Below are 26,850 nucleotides of genomic sequence, written 5' to 3'. Positions count from 1 at the left end.
TGAAATAAAAAATGTAGACGGAGGTGCCTTGGGGGAAGAGGACTATTTGTAAGGAAAGTAGAAGCAAACATAATTAGAATAGATTACTATGCTTTCAGTATAGTAATGAGCACATGATTAAAGTCTATAAAACTCTAAAAGATATTAAAATAACTTGAAGTCTGAGGAAAATTAAGTGTAGGACAAACACATTCACTAGAGCCTATTCTACCATAAAAATTAAGAAGATAAATTTATTTATTGATTGATTTTTAAAGATTTTATTTATTATTTATGAGAGAGAGAGAGTGCACAAGCAGAGGGAGAGGCAGGCAGAGGGAGAAGCAGGCTCTTCGCTGAGCAAAGAGCCCGATGCGGGACTCGATCCCAGAACCCTGGGATCATGACCTGGGCTGAAGGCAGACGCTTAACGGACTGAGCCACCCAGGCATCCCAAGAAGATAAATTTAGACATGGGAGTATACTATCCTATTTTATACAGAAAGAAAATATTCAGAATTGGGTAGCCTAGATAACTTTTTAAAGGCCCTTATGATTCAAATTCTAGCATTCAAGGAAATCATAAACAATGAATGTTAAGCTTATGAGCCTAATTGTACATAATATGGGCTAACAATAGTTTTATTTTATTCAATTTTGTTTCTAAGTTCAAAGAAAAGAAGGTTTGGTAGCTTTAAGAACAGGCAAGAAGCCAAGTTGGGGAAAACAAGCCTACTAAATAGTCGACAGGGTCACTCCTGTATAATCTAAAACAATTTGAATCAAAATAACTAAACATTGTAGCCAAGCTAATCAGTGGGAAGGAGGGAGAGTAAAGTATGGTTGCCAAAGAAAATTTTTTTCTGATTGGCATCAAAACACCAAGAAGAATCACACTAGAGATATTATCTGATTTTATTATCACTACCCAACTCCATACTACTTTTTAATGCTTAGCATATAGAGTGAAAGAAATGCTAATATAAAGGGAAAAGAGGTTAGGAGAAATACCAAAAAACAAGTGGTTTTCAGTTTCAGGGATTAAAGAACCATACTCAGGTGATGTGTTAGAAATGATACATAACTTGGGAATAGGGCCACGTAGATTCTAATGCTGACAAAACCTAACCAGATGTACAAACTCCCTTTCACCTCTGCTTCCCAGTTTCTGAGTAATCTCTGTCCAGTTTGAGCCTCATATTTTCTACATTAGCCCAAACAAAGCCTTTGAATCCACTAACTTTAAAGTTTTAAAAAGTAAAATGCTGCAATTCTCAAACTGCTGGTTACTATGTAATTCTTATGTCTTTAGGGATCACTGAGAGTTCTAAAATCTTCTAGTATGGAGTTCTGCCAATTTTGGATAGTAAGAATCCTTAATCCTTTACTCAGGTGGCTTCTTTTTATTTATTTCAGGTAGGCACAAACACACTTGGTATTTATGAGGAGACAACATAAACAAGTTTGCACTGGTAAATAGTTTTGGTTCCCAATTCAGAGAAATAAAAAGGAATATAAATTAGGGCAACAGAAGAATAAACAACAGGTGAATGTGGCCACTTTGAAGGTAACAGCACTTTTCCATGAAATTAAGACAAAGAAATGGTAATTTCTTTATTCTAAAAATGGAGATTTAAAATCTACTTGTTATTTCAACTAAGTTGAAGGATAATACAAACATATATTGGTTGGTTTTAATGCTTATTGCTTAATTTCTTACTTCCTGGTATAACGCAATTGTTTTGTAAAACAGATATAATTACCAATAAAACTAAGAATTGCCCACTAAGTCAAGTTCATTTTCCATTGAACCCAAGCCATATTCATTTTACTGACTTCTACTCTTACCTTCCTTCATTTCTTCAGAACTATATGCTCCTTGGACAGTGCTCTCTCTCAACCAAATGGGTCTCTCTTTGGCAGATTTCCCCTCCAGTGAGGCTCGATGATCTTCTTGGTCATCCATGTTAATGACAACATTCTGAGTGTATAAGTCCTCATAGGAGGGACCTTTGGTGGCCCATGCTTCCCGGTGGTGCCCACCTGCCAGGCCAGGAGCTCCAGCAGTAGTTGCTGCACGGTCCTTGCTATAAAAAGATGAGAAGATGGCAGGAAGAAGAAAAATGAAAGTCTTGGTGTTGGAAAAGAAGCACAGCTGAGGAGGTGGTTACTGAAGAATCACAAATAAATGCTGTCTAGTAATCATATACACATGCTTTAGCAATTCTGAGAAACCTCTCTTGTAACTCAGGGTATCATATTTGTATTTAAGTTCCTCAAACACTGGGTCCACTGGCATATATATAAATGAATGAAGTTTCATAATTTAAGAAGTTTAATCTACTTAAGGAGAGGGGAGAATAATAAAGGTGACATAATCCACTTAAAGATACTAGCTGGCAAAAATCTCTCTCAGTCACACTTTTCATGAGTATTCTGTTTAAAATCAAAACAAAACAAAAAACCCAAACAAAACACATTACATTTTTAAAAACCTCTACCATCTAAACCAAGGATTCAGAGTGGTTCTGCGTGCTTTTCTTGTGTGCTGAGAAGCTAAAAAAGTATTCTACAAAACCAGGCCTCAACTTAGAATTAATGTTCCCCTCCTGCTATTCACCAAATAAAGTATATCATCATGCACAATTTAACCTCTTTTTTACTGAGTTGTATCTTTCCATTTCTGTAGCTATGCTGACCCTGGCATCTATCCCCAACCATTATTTCCACCCTGAAGTAACCATGATCTATTTCTCAGTTTATTTTGTTTTGCTTTTTACCTCTACCACCCATGATCTTCTTAGCCTGTTCCAGGTCTGATCATTCCTTATCTTTCTCTAGTCACTTACGTTTCCTCATCTATATTAGTTAAGTCAAGTTTTCAGTCTTTCGGCTGCTCCCTCTTTTATCTGCTTGTTTCACTTTCAATCCGTTCCCCATTCTTTTTTTTTTTTTTTTAAGATTTTATTTATTTATTTGAGAGAGAGAGCAAGCACAAGTAGGGGGCAGAGGGGAAGGGACAAGCAGGCTCCCCACAGAGCAGGGAGCCCAATGTGCGGTTCGATCCCAGGGACCCTGGGATCATGACCTGAGCTGAAGGCAGATGCTTAACTGACTGAGCCACCCAGGTGCCCGCAAACAAATTTTTAAATTTGGGCAAACTTTTTTAAAAGATACTTCTAACCATGGAGAGTTGAGTGCACAGATTTTATTTCTACCTTTACCACAGATACAGACAAATCTAAATTATCAGCAAACGTGACACTGAAGAAAATCAAGATGAGACAGGCAGGTTCACTCCTTCTGTATATTTAAATTTCTTCTATGGAAAGAATGTACACATTCTACTTAAAGATGACAAAACTGACAATTCAGTTTTGAATTTTTTTACATTATTTAAGAAATTTTAGAATTTTCAAGACATATGACTCACTCAGGGGTGAGGGAGGAATATTTCAAAACTAAAATTTTAAAGATCTTTAAGGTGAGTGTTAGGTAAGAGATGACAAAAAAGGAGAGATTACTGTCAAAAAAATTCCATTTAAGAGACAGAAAGACTTTAAATATCACCAATGGGTTGACTTGCTGAAAGGCTAGAACTGTCCATCAGCTCTTAGGTTAAGTCTACTAAGAGTTCTACAGAGGCAGCCTCTGGTTTCTAATCTAGGAATAAGCTAGAATTTAATTGGCTACAGATCAGTAATCAAAGTAACAATGAAGCCACTTATTTTTTTATTTTTAAATCAATGAATTACTATCATCTCTGAGCTCTCACACCACTCTACTGATGTTTCTCTTCATATACCGGGGGCAAGATAGCTATTAATAGAACCGTTATGCTCTTGATGTTTCTCTTCATATACCAGGGGCAAGATAGCTATTACAGAACTGTTATGCTCTGAAGCAGATCCTACAGTGCAGAAAGGCTAAATCAGTACCACTTCCAGGCTGTCATATCCAGGCAGTGGAGCTTGTCAAATGCTTGGTGAGGCCATCTCAGCCAGGGTAACACCTTCTAACCTAGTTTGAATGGTCCTTCTCCTGACCATGTGGAAGCAACTGGACTTAGTTCTGCAGCTCCAGGTACTCCATTCTAGCTCTCTTGACTGCCTCCATTTCTGCCTTTCTACCCTAGTGAACAACCTGTCTACTTCCTCTATTTCCTGATTCTTCTTCATCCCTGGAGTAACCATCATTCCTAATGAGAAACCAGGTGACTAGATACAGAGCTACTGTCACGCTTCTAGCATTGCTGTACCACTAAGACTTGTCTCTGGCGTGGAGGGAGGGATATCTTTATAAATAAAGATCCTTGAATGGGAGGTGAACTGTGGTAGGAGGAGAATATTAGAGATAGGATGTCAGTGGTGGTGTTGAATGAATGCTATTGTAATGGAAAAGCATCTGCATAAACAGAAAAATAACTATAGAGGAGGAAACACAAGAATAATTCACAGATAGTATTTACATTGAGTAAAAAGCAATCAGAGAATGTTGAAGCATATTTCAACATGAAATAACCCACAGGCTTAGAAAATTGTGTGTTTTTGTAAAATCAATTTCCCTCATAGGCTTCTATGTCAGAACTATGGTATTACTTAAGTCAACAGAAAAAGATACAAAAAATAACTTCTTGGTAAGAGACCAAATGACCAGTAACGAAAATTTAAGGGTATCTGTGATGTGGATGATATTAGTTGCCTACCAATTGTGGTTTCTTTCTTTCTTTGCTTATTGGTCTCATTCAAATACCGATGGCTGTTTGCTCCAAAGGACTCAGGGACCTTCCCCAGCCCTAAGAGGTAAACCTTTACTAGTCTAAGCAGCAATCATGTGATCTCACTTCCTTTGTCTGATGCTGGTTTAGAAATAAACACATACAGCAATTCTGGCTAGTGAGACATTGGGGGATAGAGTAGGATGAAGGTTGTCCTCTGGGAAAGCCTAATTCAATCTTAAAATAGGACACCAGGAAGAAACAGTCCCCTTTTCAACATTTGGACATTTTCTTCTCCTTGTGATACTTAGAAAGACACAGCCATCTTAGGCTAGCTCCTCTTGTGGTCCCAAGAGGAAAACCAACAGGCTGAGTTCATCAGAGTATAAACATGGAACAAACCTAGATCCTTCAGTATGTAACTGAGCTGTGAAATTAATTATGAACTGTACTACCTCCGCCCTTCTGCTCATGCTAGACAGGTTTTTCTCACTATTTAAGCCACTTCTGGTTTGGTTTTCTGTTATCATAGATAAAGGCATCCTAACTGATCCATGACACTAGGCTAGAAAATTCATAACAACTTATACAGATATAAAGCTTTCTGTACAATTGGATTGTTTTTAACCACCCAAAAGAAACTCAAGCTGCTCAGGACTGCCCAGAACTGGCTTTTCTATAACATTAGTACCACAGCATATACAGTACTGAGAGTGCTCCTGGAAACCAGGTTCTATGGAAGGGTATAAACTGTAAGCCCTTAACTTGGCACTAGAAAAGAGGCAGAGTAGAACATTCTCTGACCCAATTCACATGTATGTTTTTCAAAAAAGAATATAAACCACTTTCTATGGCACGCCAAAACCAAGGTTGCCTTTGTAATTCAAACATTAGGGCACACTAATAAAAATAGGGAGCCACAGTAAAAAGTATTAACCCATATGTAATACCTACTATACTTTCAAAGAAGTTGCACTGAAAACTAAAGGGGGGCGCCTGGGTGGCTTAGTCATTAAGCATCTGCCTTCAGCTCAGGTCATGATCCCAGGGATCGAGCCCCGCATCAGGCTCCCTGCTCCACAGGAAGCCTGCTTCTCCCTCTCCCACTCCCCCTGCTTGTGTTTCCTCTCTTGCTGTGTCTCTCTCTGTCAAATAAATAAAATCTTTTAAAAAAAAAAAAAAGAAAACTAAAGGAAGACAAGAAATGTACAGTTAAGTGCTTCAAAGTAAAAAAAAAAAAAAGAGCAAATGCTGTATTCCTTAAAGAACTCCATCCTTTAGAACTCGGCTAGGAAAATGCAAAGATCCCCAAGAGGTACTTCCAATTTAGGATTAGTTAACAATTGGCTGATTTGCAGTGGGTCCAAGCAGACTGAGTACTTGAAGTCAAACTTGACTATTTAAAGATTTTTGCCCAAGGCCCACACTGTTCTGCATTCAGTACAAACAAATTTCATCACAGGCACAAGTTAATAAGACAAATGTGGTAAAACTGAGAATCTATGTAACATCCATCTTTAGTCTCCTGGGTATATTACTTACTAACTCCTGCTCTCCAAAGTACAGGTAGTTGAAACAAGGGCCAGCTTAAAAGTGTTCTTGGTAAGAGCACAGGTCTACACTCACCTTTGTTTCAAGGCTGGTATTTCTGTGGGTTCTGGCTCAAGTATTTCATAGGCCAAGTTCACATCCTCTGTTTCCCGAAGCAAAGCATAAATGGGCTCAATTTGTTCATTAAATCTTGCCAAAAGTGTGCGTGCATCTTTTTTGGGCATTGCTGATTCATCTTCTTCTACCTCTGTATGGCAAAAAGTACAGCGGAAAGTTCCTACAGAGAAAACAAAAGTCTCAGGTCAGGCAAGACAAATTCTCAAGATCAGCTTTTAGCAAAGAGTTTATATCTTTATTGTCCTCTAACATTTTATTATTATAACTTTCAAATGCAGAAAAGTTGAAAGAATTTTATAGTGAACATCGACATGCCCACCAATGAGATTCTACAATATTTATCACATATCTGTCCATCTATCATTTTTTATGCATTTCAAAGTAATTTCACTTCTACCTGCAGCACAGCAAAGCTTTCATCATATTTCTAACATATTTATACTTACTTTAACTTAAAACCAAAATCTTTACAACTTACCACTGAAACCTGTACCCTTCTCCAACTGCCTTGCTTTTTGCACATTACAAATTGGGGCCTGCATTATGAGGAAAGCCGAACAAATACCTAAAGCCAAGTCTCTAGGCATCCTGTACATTGTCACAAGGCTATTTTTTCCAAACTTATTAACCATTTATATCTAATCAAATTTAACCAAGCCATTTCCAAAGTTAAAGTTCAAGAAATCTTTATTGTTCTTACTTCTATATCCCTCACACTCAACTCGTAACTAAATTGTAGTAATTCCTTTTTTAATTTTTTTTAAAGATTTTTTTTTTTTTTGACAGAGAGAGACACAGCGAGAGAGGGAACACAAGCAGGGGGAGTGGGAGAGAGAGAGAAGTAGGCTTCGCACTGAGCAGGGAGCCTGATGCAGACCCAATCTCAGGACCCTGGGATCATGACCTGAGCCGAAGGCAGATGTTTAACAACTGAGCCACCCAGGAGCCCCTGAATTGTAGTAATTCCTTAGAAACATTTCAGATTTTTCACTTCTACTGTCTTTTCACTAATCTAGGCCACCATTACTTAGCCTAAAACAGCTGCCTCAATCTGATCTTTGAACCCCTAGGTTCTCCCTCTCCAACCCGTTTCCTATGCCACCACTTTTGTCCTCTCATCCCCCTGCTCCTAAGTCTGTCTGGTAGCTGAATTTCTTTTTTTCTTTTTTTTTTTTAAGATTTTATTTATTCATTTGACAGAGAGAGAGAGAAAGCACACAGTAGGGAGAGTGGCAGGCAGAGGGAGAGGGAGAAGCAGGCTCTCTGCTGAGCAGGGAGCCCAATGTGGGGCTCGATCCCAGCACCCTGGGATCATGACCTGAGCCGAAAGCAGATGCTTAACCAACTGAGCCACCCAGGTGCCCCCTGGCAGCTGAATTTCTTAAGTCAACAACATCAAATCTAAATTTCTCATCCTAATACTCAAGACCCTGTATAATTTGGCCCAAAAACATCATAACCCAATCACAGTCCTTTACTTGTCAAGTAAATTCGAACACTTGAAAGATAATATCCTAGACATAAATATTTATTTTATTTGTATAGTGCTTTCCGTTTATAAAATACTTCCATGTATACTTTTTGATCCTTATACCAAACCTGTGAAGTGACATCAGAACTGAGGCTCTGAAGAGTTTTGTGACTGGTCCAAAGTCACAGAGCCAATAAAAGCAGTTATAGCAGCTATTGTATACCTTGTACTTACTAAGTTATTGCCAACCCTCTGAGGTTGGTATAAATACAAAGGTTCTAAGGGGTTAAACCAGTAAACTGCTTAAGATCATACAACTACTAATTGTGGGTAGGGAGCAGGATTCAAACCCAAACTATTATGTTGAAACTCACACTCTTAAACATTACTCAATAGTCTACACTAGTAGCCCCACTTGGATCTCCAGTTTGGTTCTTATTCCCAATGCCAGAGATACGCATCCTTCATTTCTAACCCAATTTACCTGAGGGATTAAAAGAGATCATCTACGTACTTAGTGCCTGGCACACAGTAAGGATGCAAACATTTAGCTTTAAAAAGCTCTATACGTGGGGCGCCTGGGTGGCTCAGTTGATTAAGCGTCTGCCTTCGACTCAGGTCATGATCCTGGAGTCCAGGGATCAAGCCCCGCATCTGGCTCCCCACTCAGTGGAGAGCCTGCTTCTCCCTCTGTCCCTCACCCTGTTCGTTGCTCTCTCACGCGCGCTCTCTCTCTCACATAAAGTTTAAAAACAAAAAACAAAAAACAAAAAACCTCTATATGTGATTGTGATTGATACATACAGATTGATACACCCTCTAACCCCTCTTTTCCTGGTAAGGAGTAAACAGACTAGGCATCTCTGCCTCAACCTAACACTAGATCCTACTGATACATTTCAAGTAGAGTAAGTTTCACTGCTGCTTCTCACACATACAGCCAATATCATGCAAATTTTTTGTTCATATACCCTGTCTAAAATACTCTACATCCATCTTCCTGCTGCCAAAATGGTACCTGATCTTTTACATCTATTCCAAATAAGCTAGAAAGAGAGAAAAACAGCCCCTTACAGCGAGGAGGAGGCCCAGCACTCATAGCTAGGCTCTGAGGTTTTCTATCAGACAGAATCTCACAGGTCACCAGCATCAGATGAGTCTTCTGTGTCCATGATGGAAGTGAGGCAAAACCAAGCCTGAGTCTCGAGTCTGACTGAGTACAATAAAAGCAAGGTCTCTGTGCAATCACAAAAAAATCCCAGGTGCCATGAGTGACTATTGCTTCTTTACCAATTACACTCCTAGCCTCACCCTGTCCTTCTCATCTCCTAGATAAGATTTATTAAGACACCCAATCATAGAATTATTCCCATTCCTGACAGGACCCAATGCAAAGCAAACCACCACCACTTCTCTGAATTCTCCCCAAATTACCTAACAAAAGCCCAAATTCTCTAAGTCTGTAAAGCATGGTCTTCCCAAGACACTCCATGTTTCCCCATGTGGCTTCCCTTGCTAAAGAAAGCATCAATAAACCCAACTTTGTTTACCTATGGGTGTGTATCTGATGGTCTTTAACTAATGGACATCAGCATAGAGTCTAGCTTAACCAACTAGACAAGGATACTATTTACCAAAATAAAGAACAAGTTCTCTTTGCTTTGTAAAGAAAAGATGAAAAGTTGCTTTAGATATCTGAATCCCTGGTCATCAAAATGGATATGTTAGAAACCAATTTATTATAAACGCTTAGAGCTCAAGAATGGGGTTTAGATAGAAAATCTGACCGGAAAAATCAACAACATAGAGGTAACTAAAGCTATAAAGTAGGTCTGAGTATCCAAAGAGGTAAGAAGAGTAGCACAGGTGGTCAAGATATAAACCCAAGGAAAGAGGAAGCCTTGAGATAAATGGTACAACCAGAAGGATAGGATGCTGTTTCAAGGAGGAAATGGTATGGTGTTAATTTTCAAAATCAACAAGAATTGAAAACCAGCTTTCACATTTAATAACAAAGGATAATTAGAAACCTTGGCTAGAGAGGTTTTAGTTGGTATGCTCTCTTATTCTCTATTCCAGGCTGCCTCAGCTTCTTCTCTTCAACAGAAACATAAAGAATATAATCCACATGAAAGTGAAAAAATAAATCATATAAAGTAAGGTCTAAATCAGCGTTCAAATACCTGCTGAATTAAAAAAACCACACTAATGTGGGACTTAACATTCACTGCTGAAAGATGGATGGGCACTTGTAGAGACCATCAATGAAAACTAGAGAATAATGCAGAAAAGTTATCTAATTCAGTAGTTTTCAAAATTATTAAAGGAAAAAATCCCCTTCCTCAAGTGAAGAAGTACCTAGCAGATAAATATAAAAGCAAGTGCTCTGGTGAGGCACAGAAAGACAGCTAAGACAAAAGGTAACACTATAATCCTCTCAACATATGTCTTCAAAGCATTACAGCCCAGCCTCCTCAATGTCCTGCACAGCCTTTGTACTTAACTATTCTCTCTGCTCAGAATGTTTTCCCTTCAGATAGTCAAATGGCTAGTCTCCTAACTTACTTCAGTTCTTTACTCAAACGTCACCTCAGTGAGGCTTCCTTAGCCAACAATATCTAAAATTTCAGCATTGTTCTGTCTTCCCTTTTCCCCCCTTAACATTTGTCACCATCCAACACATTATTTTATTTATCTAGTTTATTAGGTTATCATTAAAATTGTCATGTTAAAACCAAATTAAAAAAGAAATCCTCACAGACCTGTACCTCTGAAATAATACATTATATGTTTAAAAAAAAAAAAGAGAAGAAGAAGATAGCTGGAAGGGAAAAATGAAGGGGGGGAAATCGGAGGGGGAGATGAACCATGAGAGACTATGGACTCTGAGAAACAAACTGAGGGTTCTAGAGGGGAGGGGGGTGAGGGGATGGGTTAGCCTGGTGATGGGTATTAAAGAGGGCATGTACTGAATGGAGCATTGGGTGTTATACGCAAACAATGAATCACGGAACACTTAAAAAAAAAAAGAAAGAAAAAAGAAATCCTCTCAAATATCCCATTTCTCTTTTGAAGACAGCATACAAGGGCGCCTGGGTGGCTCAGTCGGTTAAGCGACTGCCTTCGGCTCGGGTCATGATCCTGGAGTCCCAGGATCAAGTCCCATATCAGGCTCCCTGCTCTGCAGGGAGTCTGCTTCTCCCTCTGACCCTCCCCGCTCTCATGCTCTCTCTCTCTCTCTCTCTCTCATTCTAATAAATAAAATAAAAAAAAAATGAAGACAGCATACATTCCAAATTTCAGCTTTAAGTAAACAAATCAACATGCTTGTCAGTGTAGCTCCTCCATATAAAATAGCAATGCTTTTATTTTGCTAAAGAGAGGGGAAAAAAAGAGATTACTGTTAACATCATCATTTGACAGAAGGAAATCTCAGAATAACAGTCCTTTCACTTGAATTGATCTGGTTTTGTGGAAAGCAAAATAAGGATAAAAGAGAAGATGGTATGTAGTCGTAAGGAATTCTAGCCTTGTCCAGGTAAGTTTCCAGAGACCCAGGCTTAATTTAGATTAAGATTTAACAAGTTATTTACAGCAGGGCCTATTTTGCAGTTCTGAGAAGACTGGCTTTTATATTACTGTCAAGACCTGTGGGAGATCTGAGATTTTTATCCTACTTGTAAGTTAACAAGTAATCCTGGCAGTTTCATGGATGCTGGAGAAGACATAAGACTCCTAGGTCAGAAATAAAGAACTTTATTACTCATGGCAATAGCAGTAGCCAGTGTCAGCTTTTGTGCCAGTTCCCTGAGCCCCAAATCCCACTGGGTGATGCAAAGAGGGCCAGGTGACAACTGTACATGCAGTGGGTTACGTTACAGGGGACCCTGAAGTTAAGGAACCCAACTCTTTTATAATGGGCATAAACATGCCTGTCCTTTGCTCTAGAAAGTGATGTTGTCTTTACTAATTGGACACTAAGAAAACATGCTCTGGAGACTCTATTTTTATTATACTGAACAGTAAGCAAACTTGCCCTATGCTCTGGAGAAAAACAATGTATCTTCTGAGGCTTGCTCACTAAATAAATATCCATGAAAAAGAATAGTCCAGAAAAAAGGCAGTCACTACCTCTGCTTGCAAGACATTCATAACATGTGACAAAATCATGAAGTACTTTCTCCCAACAATTATCACGCCTGGGTAACATTATAAGAGGAAAAGATAGCCTGACATCTTAAGTCCTATTTTTATCACAAAAACACAAATTGTAAACAAGAACCATCCTGTCAAAAGCCAGGTCTGGCATCCAAGAAGAAAAATAAGAAATTCTACATGTTATGGAAAAAGACTTAAGACTACCTTAATAAACCAGAGCATTTTTTGTAAGTTTCGGTGAGCATTAAAAAATGAAAATTAGCTTGGGGCGCCTGGGTGGCTCAGTTAAGCATCTGACTCTTGATTTTGGCTCAGATCATGATTTCAGGGTTGTGAAATCAAGCCCAGCATTGGGCTCTGTGCTGGGTGTGGAGCCTGCTTAGGATTCTCCCACCCTCTCTGGGGAAAAAAAAAAAAAAGGAAGTTTAAAAATGCAAATCAGCTTTCTCAAAATAAGAGGTGGCAGTGGGGGGGTGCTTAGCACATACTATGTACTAAGTACCCTTCTACTGAGTAGGTGGTGGTAGAACACACATAGACAAAATCTATCATCAAGAAGCTTAAAGTTTAGTAGAGATGAAAGGTATCAAAAGATAAACATCTGAGATCAGTGCAAAAATAAAGTACATAAGTGTTTGGGAGTTCCAAGAAGGAATATGACTTCTAGCTGAGAACACAATGGAAGGTGTGCCTTTTGAAGTAGAATTCAGAAGATAAGCAATTGTTACAAAGATCAAAGAGAGCGGGAAGAGAAGAGGACATTCTAGACCATCATGAGAGAAATAGGTAGTTGAAAATAATGCTTAACTGCAGTTTTGGTGTAGTAGGAATAGAATTTTCAAAAAGAATGGTAATTAACAGGATAAACTAGGGTAGTCATGGTGAGTCTTGAACACCAAGCTTCATTTTTACTTTATTCTTGAGTAAAAGGAAAGTGATTGAAAGATTTTGGGAAAGAACATGAGGCCATCAAAACTAACATTTATAAATATTGATTTGCCTTCGTGGCTTGAGATAGTCTTCCAACAAGCCAGTTTTTCTTCACTGAGTGTTAACATAAAAATCACTAGTGGAATTTTTAAATAATACCCAGGCTCCGCCCCAGAGATGCTGATTCAATAGGTCTGGAGTGGGGCTCAGGAATGTAAATTTTGAAAGTTCCACAAGGAATTTTAACACAAACTCCTGGTGGAGAGCTGCTGTTAAATAATCAATATGATAAACATCCCAACTTTTCTTGTAACTGGACCACTCTATACTGTGTAGTGTGCATAGAATGTACCACTTAAGTATGAGAGAAGAAACAAGCTGAAACTCAGAGCTCTGTACCATCTTTCAAGATCAGGAAGGCAAAAACCGGAAACAGCGACCAAGCCACAAAAAGGAGAACATGCAAACTAGATCTAAGAATGTGGCAGCAGGGAGAAAAATGAATCTACAAAGACTCTTAGGCAAAGCAGGACAAATGATGGGATTGGGAGAAAAAGAGTCCAATGATAACACTGATCATCTATGCTCAGAAACTACAAAAGAACTAAGAAAGCTATTCACAAATATTCCCATGTGTTCATCACAGCCAAGTCTGTACCAACAGTATTATCCAAAGCTAACATATAAGGGAATAAAGACTCAGAGTTTTAGGTTTACCAGGTCATAACATAAAAACAAAAATCACTAACCTTGGATGCAAATATAAATCTTTCTGACTCAAAAGACTAAATGCACTTCACTATCCTGAGTTAAGCATTCCTTTCCCAACCTATTGTCCCTGCCAGCTACAATTTAGCAAACTTCCCCCATGTATATACATAGGTTCTAATTTCTTAAAATATAAAACAGAAGGAGGATTTGTAACAAAGAATTTATTTAACAAGCATTAAGTGCCTATCACAGGCCCAGCATTTACTCAGCTGAGTCTTAATGCATCAGGTTCACCGGAGGATCAAAATACATCCAGTTGTAGACAACTAATAGGTATTGAAAGTAGGAAGAAAAAAGATCTTTTACAAATAGAGATTTCAAACTATATTTTAGGGTTGTCTTTTCAGTAGTATATGAATGCCCCAATTCTATGACTCAGGACTCTTCTAATGAAGGTAAGTTATCACTCCAAAATGAGAAAAGAAATGGGAGACCTAATTGTGGGCATGAGAGTGGAGAGGAGGAAGGAAGAGGGGAGAGAGATGGTTCATACAATTTTAACTTTCTCCCAAAATAAAAAAATGTAAAAACAAAAATGAATTGAGGGCAGGGGAATGGGGTGGGGAGGGGAGAGAAGGGCTGGGAACAAAAGAAAAAAACAGCAAAGTTCAACAAAATTCAAACGTTTTTCTTTTGCTCAACACAGAAGGAGAAAATTTATTATGCTGGCCAAAGTCTTCCACTTCACTGTTTCCAACATGTTATTCATTTTAGCAAACATCACACTTATTTTAATTATCTGAGTATTCAGTCAAGGAACAGTAAATATAACTAAAACCAAACTGAAAAAAAATGTTTATCTTCCTTAGTTTGAAAAAAGGAAAATGTTTTGGAAATTTATCATAATTGAGGAAAAGGGCAGAAGATATGAGTCAACTCCCTAAACAATTAGACATTATTTAAAATTTTATTTTTTCCCTCTTCACTCCAGTACATGCAATGAATAGGTCACCAGCTAATGCCCAGAATTCACTGTCAAAGATTTGCCAAGAGTATTAATTGCAACTGGAATATTATTCAGCCATTTTCCTACCAAGAAAAAAAAAAAAAATCAAAATACACCCAATTGCTTTGATATGGTGCTGCAGTATTGAAGCCGGAGTCATGCTGCAGCCCAAATCCTCAAGGGTAGCTAAGGAAACAGGGAAAAGCAAAGGTCTGCTGCCACACAGCTCTCACTCTAGCACAGTGGGATTGATGTCCTAGGATTTCCCACCTTCTAAGTCTAGCCCATCATCTTCTGAGCTGTTTTTGTAGAGCTCACATTCTAGTGGGAATTAGTCAAGACAAAAAATAACATCAGGTGTTGATACGTATAATAAAGAAAAAGCAGGAAAAGAGGATAAAGAAAAAGGAGCGCAATGGAAAGGGGTATGCTCTATTGCGCAGGAAACTTAGGGAAGGCCCCTCTGATAAAGCAAGAGAGAAGAGACTTGAAAGATGTAATGGAGTCAGCCAGTCAAGCAGATATTTGGCAAGAAGACACGGCATGTAAAAAGGCAAGTAAAATGAAGGTATGCCTGGTGCGGGCAAGGCACAAATAAGATGGCCAGTACATATGTTGTGGAGTGAACACGAGAGAGAGATAGAAATAAAGTCTCCAAAATTGGGGGGTGAGTTGAGGGGCAGATAAAAGACCTTAAGGTTCTATTAAGGACTTTGACTTTTCTGAATGATGGGAGAGGCCTTTGGAGGGTTTTGAACAAAAGAGTGATACAGCCTGATGTGCTTTTAAGAAGGGTCACTGGCTACTGTAACAAACAGTCCATATGGAAAGCAAGAGTGAAAGCAAGGAGACAAGCTAAGAGAATAGTGCAAAATCTAAGCAAGAGATAATGGCTAAGATAACTTTTCTGGACAATCCTGTGAAAAAACTGAATAAACTCCCCTCACTCAAAAACTTCCAGGAAAAACAAAATAAAACAAAAGACAATTAACAGTTCCATGTTAAAACCAAGTAACTAGGACTAGAACTCCTAGGATTTTAGAGATAAAAAGGAAACTATAAAACTTCAAGACATATCACTAACATATGGGATTAATTTTACCACACTGTATAAATCCAACCACCATATATAATACCTTAGGGAAGCATATTTGGACATTGCTTCCCTTCCCACTGAATATTTTATGCATTAGGTATACATGGGGAAAGAGAGTGAACTGGAAGCTTGGGAAAATAAAACTGACAAAAAATTGTAAATATTATTCTCCATTATGCCACAAAGTGTTTCTGAAGATGGCCTAATTAAATAGAGCATATTTTCTACATGAGCAGTACTATAACCAAGAGTTTCAATTCCTAACCAAGGCTTTCAAATGAACCCAAAATGACTAACATCATCCTCTAAAAGCGGTGATAAAACCCTAGCCTAAAATATCAGCTATTCCCCAAAACAAAGGGTGCTCTGAAATTAGAGTTGAGAGAAACCATATATGGTATAGAACAGACTGAACTTATCATTTTACACATGCTAAAAAAAAGGCCTAGAATGATTACAGGATTCACCCAAGGTGATAACTACTGACATAACCCAAGACTAGAAGTTAAGACTCTAGAATCCTAATACACCATCACTTTACTGTCTTATAACTATTGCTTAAAGAAACAAAACAAAACTTCTAAAAATGACATGTCCACTGAACACACTGATTATGCAAAAGGACTCAATTGTAATAAGTACCCTAAAAAACCCTGACAATACTAACAGAATTGACCAAGACTTAATATATAAACCTGATATAGCAAAAACATATTTAATTAAGAATCACTTTGCGGGGGCGCCTGGGTGGCTCAGTCGTTAAGCGTCTGCCTTCTGCTCAGGTCATGATCCCAGGATCCTGGGATTGAGCCCCGCGTCGGGCTCCCTGTTTGGCAGGAAGCCTGCTTCTCTCACTCCCGCTCCCCCGCTTATGTTCCCTCTCTCACTGTGTCTCTCTGTCAAATAAATGAATAAAATCTTAAAAAAAAAAAAAAAAAAAAGAATCACTTTGCTTTCTTAGACTTCAAAAGGGTTTGGGGGTAGTGAGGTGGGGTTGGGGATGTAAGGTAGAAGAACTGGAAGGATAACCACAAAACAATAGTTGTTAACACAATGAAAGGCAGTGAGAATGGGGACTAGGTTGAGTGGGAGAGCATAGAGTGGAAAAACTAGGTTTGCCATTTTATTTTACATATTTTTCTACTATTTGAGTTCTTAATACATTTACATTAGTATATCAGTTATATATTTTTAGCAGAAAGAAAAATGTTATTTTGAATCCTCCAAAAGCACTCAACTCCCTCTTAACTAATCTGCAGAAGTCACACAGTCATTCTTAAGCTATTCTTTGAAAGCATCCTCATGTCATTTGTTATAACTTTTATAACTCAAAATATTCAGGGGCATATATATTAAAATGCTAGTCTCAAAAGTCACCTTTTATTCTAATTTCCAAACTATATTTCATAAAGCAAATTTCTTCAGTTTAATTGGGCAAGAGGAAATGTATGGAAAAAGGAATTGTTATTATAAGATATCAACAGACATGACAAGAACATAGTTATATATTTCCTATAATTATTTCACTATAATAAAAAGGTACTTGAAAATCTATCCTTTAACAATTCACTGTAGAACATGTAACACTGTAAAATACTCATCTGATTGCATGCAAAGAAAAAAAAAAGCAGCTTTAACGAATTTTTTCAATTCAGAAGATCTCAAATGTATTTGTGATGTACATAGTAAAACCCCACACTCTAAAACTCAACAATGAAATTGGCTTCTGTCCTCCCTTAAATGGACACATCTGGATTTGGTATAATCATACAACATTCCCAGATTCTGGAACTCGCTATAAAGGGGGAAAAAATGTACTATGCCTGGGAGGGAAAACAACAAATTGAAGTATGGTACTTATGTAAATACTAAAGCTTACAATAAATTCTCTAAATTAGGCCTAAATTGAATCCATTTCAACATGCAGGGAGCAGGCAAAAAACCTGTGGCTCTGATATGACTATTTGAAAGACAATAATCACAGAATACTGTATGCCAACATCAAACTAAAAAGCAACTCTTCACAAATTAGCCTCTATGTAATCAGCATCAAAATACAAAAAGGATTAAACACAAAAAAAAGTTTATTTAAAAAACAGCCCTCATCCTCAAGATCAAAGCAACAAAATTTTTTTAAAAATCAGACCTAAAGGTTTTAGAGAGGTGAGAAGGGTAAAATGGGGAAGGCACTTGTCCCTTACTTATCTTTCCATAACTTCTTTTTATTTTTTAATTTATTCTAATACTCACCCCCCACCCCCCAAAACATAACCACACCTCTGAGCTTTCCAGTATGATTTTCTAATGAAGCCATCCTGGGCAAGATTCCAAATCAGCAAATGAGCAAAATAATCCTAGAAAGATTTGTGTGTGTGTGTGATTGTGTTGTTAGCATTTCAGGAATTGAAAATACTGCTTATGAGACATCTCCTGTCCTAAGTAGAAAGAGATAAAGACAGGAAAAAGTAGCCTGATGTATGAATATAAATATTATTATCAAGTTTTTAAGAGTCTCACAAACACAGGACCCTAACAGTTTAAAAATATCAGGTTAAGGAAACTGAGGAATTTTCATGATATGCAGATCAAGAAACTGATCTGCTTATAAACCAAAAAGCTTCACCTGCAGTCACAAGGCAAGAAAGGACTCATATGATTTAACCCCAAATTTATATATGAATATCCCAAGTAGATATGGAGTTTACTTGAATATTCCAAGTGACTCAGAACTAACCAGTGGAAGAGTTACAACATTGTGGCTATTTTTAAGAGTTATTTATTCGGCACTTATTTTCTTTTGCAGTTAGTTATTAAAGACTTCTTTTATACTAATCCTAAAATCTGTCTCTAAGTCTTTTCCATGGAGCCAAAGAAAACAAGCTGAACATTCTTTCCTAATGTTCAATCGTAAACATCCTAGAAATCTATATAGCCCTAGATTTATTACTTTGTAGGATCCCCCAAGCCCTAGAGCAAAACACGAGCATGTGTAAGTGTACCAACCCAGACATCATTTGATGAGTTGAACTAGATAAAATAATCTCTAAAGTCCTATTTCTAAGATTTTATTAAATACATAGTTATAAGATTTTTTTTTAATTTAACTTATTTAAAAGTTTATTTAAAGTAGGATTCTCACTATCACCACTGCTATTCAACATAGTACTAGAAGTCCTAGCACTATGTCCACAGCAATCAGACAACAAAAAGAAATAAAAGGCATCTGAATCAGCAAAGAAGTCAAACTCTCATTCTTTGCAGATGATATGATATTTTATGTGGAAAACCCAAAAGACTCCACCCCAAAACTGCTAGAACTCATACAGGAATTCAGTAAAGTGGCAGGATAAAAAATCAATGCACAGAAATCAGTGGCATTCCTATACACCAACAAGACAGAAGAAAGAGAAATTAAGGAGTCAATCCCATTTACAATTGCACCCAAAACCATACGATACCTAAGAATAAATCTAACCAAAGAGGCAAAGAATCTGTACTCAGAAAACTATAAAATACTCATGAAAGAAATTGAGGAAGACACAAAGAAATGGAAAAACATTCCATGCTCATGAATTGGAAGAACAAATATTGTGAATATGTAAATGCTACCTAGACCAATCTACACATTTAGTGCAATCCCTATCAAAACACCACCAACTTTTTTCAAAGAAATGGAACAAATAATCCTAAAATTTGTATGGAACCAAAAAAGACCCCAATTAGCCAGAGGAATGTTGAAAAAGAAAAGCAAAGCTGGTGGCATCACGATTCCAGACTTCCAGCTCTATTACAAAGCTGTCATCATCAAGACAGTATGGTACTGGCACAAAAACAGACACACAGATCAATGGAACAGAATAGAGAGCCCAGAAATGGGACCCTCAACCCTATGGTCAACTAATCTTCGACAAAGCAGGAAAGAATGTCCAATGGAAAAAAGACAGTCTCTTCAACAAATGGTGTTGGGAAAACTGGACAGCCACATGCAGAAGAATGGAACTGGACCATTTCCTTACACCACACACAAAAATAGACTCAAAATGGAAGAAAGACCTAAATGTGAGACAGGAATCCATCAAAATCCTAGAGGAGAACACAGGCAGCAACCTCTTTGACCTCAGCTGCAGCAATTTCTTCCTAGAAACATCGCCAAAGGCAAGGGAAGCAAGGGCAAAAATGAACTATTGGGACTTCATCAAGATAAAAAGCTTTTGCACAGCAAAGGAAACAGTCAACAAAACCGAAAGACAGCAGACAGAATGGGAGAAAATATTTGCAAATGACATATCAGATAAAGGGCTAGTATCCAAAATCTATAAAGAACTTATCAAACAACACCCAAAGAACAAATAATCCAATCAAGAAATGGGCAGAAGACATGAAACAGACATTTTTCCAAAGAAGACATCCAAATGGCCAAAAGACACATGAAAAAGTGCTCAATATCACTCGGCATCAGGGAAATCCAAATCAAAACCTCAATGAGATACCACCTCACACCAGTCAGAATGGCTTTAATTAACAAGTCAGGAAACAACAGATGTTGGCAGGGATGCGGAGAAAGGGGAACCCTCCTACACTGTTGGTGGGAATGCAAGCTGGTGCAGCCACTCTGGAAAACAGTACGGAGGTTCCTCAAAAAGTTGAAAATAGAGCTACCCTACGACCCAGTAATTGCAGTATTGGGTATTTACCCCAAAGATACAAATGTAGTAATCCAAAACGGTATGTGCACCCCAATGGTTATAGCAGCCAAACTATGGAAAGAGCCAAGATGTCCATTAACAGATGAGTGGATAAAGAAGATGTATATATATATATATATATATATATATAATATAGTATAATATAATATATATATATAGAAGATGTATATATATATACACACACATATATATATATATATATATATATATATATAAAGAAGATGTATATAAAGAAGATGCAACATTATTTACAATAGCCAAGATATAGAAGCAACACAAGTTTCCATCCATAGATGAATGGATAAAGATTATGTGAGATATATATATATATATATATATATAAAATATATATATATATATAATATATATATATACATTCCATTTTATATATACATTGTGTATACACACACACACACAATGGAATATTATGCAGCCATCAAAAAAACCCCGAAATCTTGCCATTTGCAACGACATGGATAGAACTAGAGGGTATTATGCTAAGTGAAATAAGTCAATCAGAGAAAGACAAGTATCATATGATCTCACTGATATGAGGAATTCTTAATCTCAGGAAACAAACTGAGGGTTGCTAGAGTGGTGGGGGGGTGGGAGGGATGGGGTGGCTGGGTGATGAACATTGGGGAGGGTATGTGTGATGGTGAGCGCTGTGAATTGTGTAAGACTGATGAATCGCAGACCTGTACCTGTGAAACAAATAATACATTATATGTTAAAAAAAAAAAAAGGGAAAAGGGAAGGGAAAAATGAAGGGGGGAAATCGAAGGGGGATATAACCATGAGAGACTACGGACTCTGACAAACAAACTGAGGGTGGGGGGATGGGTTAGCCCGGTGATGGGTATTAAGGAGGGCATGTATATGCAAACAGTGAATCATGGAACACTACATCAAAAACTAATGATGTAATGTATGGTGACTAACATAACATAGTAAAATAAAATTTAAAAAAAAAAAATAAGTAAAATAAAATGGTATTCTCGGGGATGCCTGGGTGGCTCAGTCGGTTAAGCGTCTGCCTTCAGCTTAGGTCATGATCCCAGCCGGGGTCCTAGGGATGGAGGCCCACATCAGGCTCCCCGCTCTGTGGCGAGTCTGCTTTTCCCTCTCCCTCTGCCTGCTGCTCCCCCTGCTTGTGAGCTCTCTCTCTAATAAATAAATAAAATCTAAAATAAAATAAAATACTAAAATTAAAATAAGATAAAATAAAATAAAATGGGATTCTTGGGTCTCTAGGTAAATTCAGTAACAGGGGCTCCCAAACTATTTCTAATTCAAACACCTAACAATTTATCTCCCCCACAGCCCTAGATAAAACTACAGTGTCATATATGCCTTTAAAGAAGTATAAAACTATGTTCTTTCACCCACTATTCCCACTGCTGAGAATTCTTCTTAGGGAAAAACTTAAGCAGGAATAAAATGCTATATACACAAAGCATCATATCTATACCAACAAAATATAGATAAAATCAAAGTGCCCGAAAGGGGTTGAAAGGAAAACTAGGGGGGGGGAAAATCACACCTATTAAAACATATTTTGAACACTAGATAAAAGCAGGAGAGTTTGGTACATTAAGGAACCAAGAGATCACAAACTATTTTTGGCTATGATTGCCATTACAGGTAATATGCAAAAGGACAGTGGTTCTGTGGGTAATTTTTTTTTTCTCTTCAAAATTTTCTCTGACATTATGGCTGCATAATCTTTAAATGAAAAATGAAAAATATAAAGCTATTTCCATATCATCTAATCTTGACATCTAAAAAGAGAGTACGATCTTCCCCTTCCTTTTGGGGAAGCATGTTGCTGAATTTAACTTAGAAGTGCCATTAACTAAATCACCCATAGTTAAGACTACCAAAGTAGAAACAGAAATACTAAGTCTACCTACGTGGTCACAAACCTTGCTAAATCATGCATTTATGAACCACAAGATGGTATTTTGCTGATTTGAGAAATTTCATGTCATGTGGTCTGTTTTGTTTACATAAAACTCCCATATTTCACTAAAATAGGTTTTGCCTGATTAAGTTTCTGAAACCAGGGACTAGTGGGCCAAGGCTAGGCCATTCCATTTTAATTAACTAAAGTATCTATACATACTATAAGGGAAAAACCTCAGTCTTTTTTCTATGTAGGGAAAAGCCCAGATTTCCCGTAGTGTGTTTCTTTCCGGTGTGTCTCCTTTACTAGTCACACACAGCACTTCACTTCTGATATTTCTGACCACCAAATTTGTGGAGATTTTACCCCCGGGAATTGCCTGTGACACCAGCTGGGGTCCTAACGTTCAACTCAATTATGACTACCTGGAGATAGCATCAGACCCCACAGGTTGAGGGCTTAGTCCCACAAGACTGCCCCTCTTCCTGCAAATTCAGATGCCAGTCACAAGCATGGATGCTTCTGACCAACAAGCTATAGATGGGAGGTTCCAACGACCTCCTCCTAGGATTCAGCTAATTTGCTAGAGCAGCTCAGACCTCAGGAATATACTTACTTATGTTTACCAGTTTATTAAAGGATATGATAAAGGATACAGATGAACATCCAAGTGGAAGAGATGTGTAGGGCCAACCATATAGGAAGGAGCGCAGGGCTTCCATGTCCTCTCCAAGTGTACGGCTCTCCCTGCACCTCCACATGTTCACCAACCCGGAATCTCCCCAAATCCCATACTATTGGGATTTTTATGAAAGCTTCCTCAAATAGGCATGATCACTCATTAACTCCACTTTCAGCCCTTCTCCTTTCTCAAGAGAATAGGAGGTGGGGTTGAAAATTCTAAGCTTGGTCTTGGCTTAGTCTTTCTGGTGACCAGCCCTCATCCAGGAGCCATCCAGGAACCCACCCAGAGTGACCTTATTAAAACAGAAGACACTCTTATTACCCAGGAAATTACAAGGGTTTCAGAAGCCAGGGGTCAAAGATCAAATATTAGAAAAAAAGAGGTTATGAGTGCTCTTATCACTTAGGAAACTACAAGTTTTAGGAGCTCTGTGCAAGGAACTAGGGGCAGAAACCAGTATGTATTTTCTATTATCTCACACATACCAAGCATCAAACATTTGGAGAGAGTTCAACCCAAGAACAGCAATGGCAAAATCTAAATGGAAAGTATAGAAAGAAGCCACATTCTTTAGGGAAAAAAAGACATAGGGTAGGGAAAAGCTACAAACTGAAGTAGAAAGATCACTGGCTTCTGTCAATTAACACTAGTAAAACAATTCTTCCTGAACTCAGGATTTCCTGAGCCCAGAATTTCTGGACACTCATCTAAGAGTCATTACCCTTTGTCAAGTGGCAGAAAGCTGCCCATACACTTGAATTAAAAACTTTTTATCAGGTAAACAGTAAAGCTTCAAATCTAATTCCTGAATGGTCCCTAATTACTAATATAAACCGCCGTACAACCTAATAATTGTTGAGATGGAAATGGAGATAGATGCCCATCAGATGCCCCCATCATTTTGTCAGAAATATCATCAATCTCCAATAACAAGCAGGAAGTAGAATAGCTTTGTACAAGACTAGGCTTAGAATGAAAACTATAATTCTATCAATTTAAAGACAGCATAAATATTACAGCAGAAGAAGTTCCCTCCTTCTCTTCTGATACACATACCAAATGTTTATTTCCCATCTTCTTTAAAATGGCAAGGGAGGGCATGAATAAAACAGAGTAAGGAAGCAGAGAGAAAAACACCAAGATTTCTAAAAGGAATGTATAACCAAAGGATGTCAAGGCATTAATAGTGAAAACACAAAACACCAGAACTGACACACAGACTGAGGCTTAATATCACCCAATCAGCACATTCTCTCCTTAAAGGAAAAGTCCAAATGAAAAGCCAAATTATAATCAAAAGGCAGGTATATTCTCAGAACAAGGTTTCCCAATGACTAAGAATTTTCAATCATGATACCATAGGCTTCACTGTATGGACAAAAATGACAATTAAGTTGACTATTAGTGTTGGCTGATCAGTGACTCAAAAACCTTGATTCAAATAATCTTGACTATATTTCGCATTAGGCCACCTCCTACACAGGCCAACTGTTGACGACAACTAGCTTCATTCAGACACTAACTCTAGGTAAAATACAAAGAGCATCACGGATCAATCTCCTAAATACTGATATATAAGTAGTGGAAATATTTCCCTTTAGAAAGTCTCATGAAATAAGAATCAAATGAATAAATGTAGTAGAAGCACATTACTTTAGACTACCCTCTCTGAGGGACTGGATTACACCTTCCACTGTAGTCAAGAGTGATGAAGACAACCACTGTCACACCAACATCTGCAGAGAATCACAAAACCAAAACCCAGAGCTCCTTTAAGAAATCTGTTAGAGTGAATGGCAAAAATGACAAGACTTTTCTAGTCTATTCTGAAAGAGTTCCAGATATATTCTATAACATTCCTCTATAGCACACTCAAGCAATTCTTCTACTCAGAATGGTTAAAATTTTCTTACAACCAAGATCTCTTCCTAGTTAAGCCCTTTTAAGGTAAATAGTGAGGTTCTGACAAATTAAACATTTAATACAAATGTGAATTCTTTAAATTACCTTTCATCCAAAATGACTGCTTCACAATAAATAAGAAACGTCATAGGCTATTTCTAGCTCTTTAAGGCAATAATTTTAATTGGGATTGCGATTAAAAAATAATTGTAAAAGTCTTTAAAATATACAATACATAACATATACAAAATTAGAAAATTACATGTACATAAATCTTTCCTTTTTGCAATAAAACATTTCATGTGTGAACGTTTAAATTACATTTTTCAGATAGTTTTTTAAAAGGCAGATCTACGACTACAAAGTAACCTATACCTGAATTCTGCCATAACAAGGGGACAATCTAACTTTACAACGCTGGCTCTCTCTATAGATTTTTGCCTCTAGAAAATAATACAAAATTGATCCACTGAGTAATTAGCAAAATTGTAGTCTCTTTTCCAGTTTACAAATGACAAGACAAAACAACTATACAACCTGGCACTTTAAAGTTTCTCATGTTCATATCAGACATATTGCACTTTCAGAAAATGTATGTTTTACAATCCTGTGTTGATAATAAAAAAATCCTTAAAACTGAAGCATTTAATTAAATGAAGCAAATTACAGATGATGTTGACAATTACCTTCCACTAATGAATGGCTAAGAGACTAAGTATCCACTTGTTAACCTGGAAAAGGTGTCCCTTTTATTTCACGTGGCTAACCCTTATCTTTTAGTCCTCAGCTGTTACTTAACCTTTCAGAGGCCTTCTCCAAAGGCAGATTAGAGGCCCTAGTTACACACTACCAATAACAAAGTACTTCCACTAGTGTTTAAATACACTGTATTATAACTTTCTGGCAGTGACTGGCACAAGTAGGCATTCAAATAACTGTTGAATGAAAAGGTTAAAAGTAAACATGTCAGAATGGCTTCAAAGTGGTAGAGAAGTCAACCCTTCAGATCAGGCTGTGGCTGCAAATAAGGGGTGGGGATGGGAGCAGAGGTAGGAGTGCCATGGGTGGGAGGGTACACTCCCTTGTGAATGAGAAAGGCTTTCAAAAGCTTCTAAAAGTAGTATGATGGTCAAACATGACAGTAAGACTAAGAATGACCATATGTAGACTTACACTAATCCATTCACTTTTATAATGATACACATGATTGGTTTAAAAATTAGATGGATCAATTTAAGAAAAACAATACATATTTTATTTTTTAAGTTACTTGGAAGATTCATAAATTGGAAAAAATCTCACCTGTCATGGGATCAAAGAGCTGATTAGCTTCTAAGTCTGTAAAAGTACTACTACAGACAGGACACTTGAAGGAAGCCCGGTTGGTGGAATCTCTCTCATCAGTTTCAATCCTCCTTCTCATGTGATCCAATTTATATTTTACCACATTAACAAGAGTACGGTAATTAATAAAGTAGTAGTTATGGCGAGTGGTTTTCCCATCTGCAGCAGTCTCTACCCTCATTCTGCATTTGATGAACTTGTCTCCCTTTAAATTATTCAAAACTGATCGAAGTTGCTTCCGATCAAACTTGAGCAGCTCCAGCATATCCTCCTCTTTCACACAGGGGTTCCGGATCAAGATGTCCAAGGCCAAAGCATGCTCAATGCCATAAAACCCCCGGATCACATACTTGGCTAACCTCTTCAATGCTGCGGGAACCTCGGTGAGGACATCAGGATCTGCCATCTTTAGCAGCAAACTTCAACTTTAAATAAACCAAATTCAGAAAAAAGAGATTAGCTAGGCATAAGGACACAGTAATAATTTTAAATCTAGAATAATCAACCCATTAGGTAACTGGCAGCTACCACCCTTGAAGTGCCACAAAGGTACTCAAGCCATTGTTTTAAA

At 37.6% G+C, this 26,850-nt stretch overlaps 1 protein-coding gene across 7 annotated transcripts in view; it reads right to left on the bottom strand.

Moving 5' to 3' along the window:
- Window positions 1-26,850, bottom strand: part of GTF2E1 (general transcription factor IIE subunit 1) — a 43,479-nt gene that overhangs the window by 11,917 nt on the left and 4,712 nt on the right. For all 7 annotated transcript variants that reach the window (XR_004299799.1, XR_004299800.1, XM_032406643.1 and 4 more), the window contains exons 2-4: window positions 26,238-26,704; window positions 6,323-6,524; window positions 1,828-2,066 (exon numbers count right to left, since the gene is read on the bottom strand). Coding sequence is in view for 5 of the 7 variants with exons in the window: in XM_032406643.1 (XP_032262534.1) it covers window positions 1,828-2,066; window positions 6,323-6,524; window positions 26,238-26,685 (889 nt within the window). In the remaining 2 variants the exon portion in view is untranslated. The remainder of the gene's footprint in view (window positions 1-1,827; window positions 2,067-6,322; window positions 6,525-26,237; window positions 26,705-26,850) is intronic.

This window comes from Phoca vitulina, unplaced genomic scaffold (assembly GCF_004348235.1).
Source record: "Phoca vitulina isolate PV1807 unplaced genomic scaffold, GSC_HSeal_1.0 scaffold8, whole genome shotgun sequence".
NCBI classification, from domain to species: domain Eukaryota; kingdom Metazoa; phylum Chordata; class Mammalia; order Carnivora; family Phocidae; genus Phoca; species Phoca vitulina.
The sequence above is the reverse complement of the archived record's forward strand: the minus strand, read 5'-3'. Positions and strand labels throughout refer to the sequence as shown.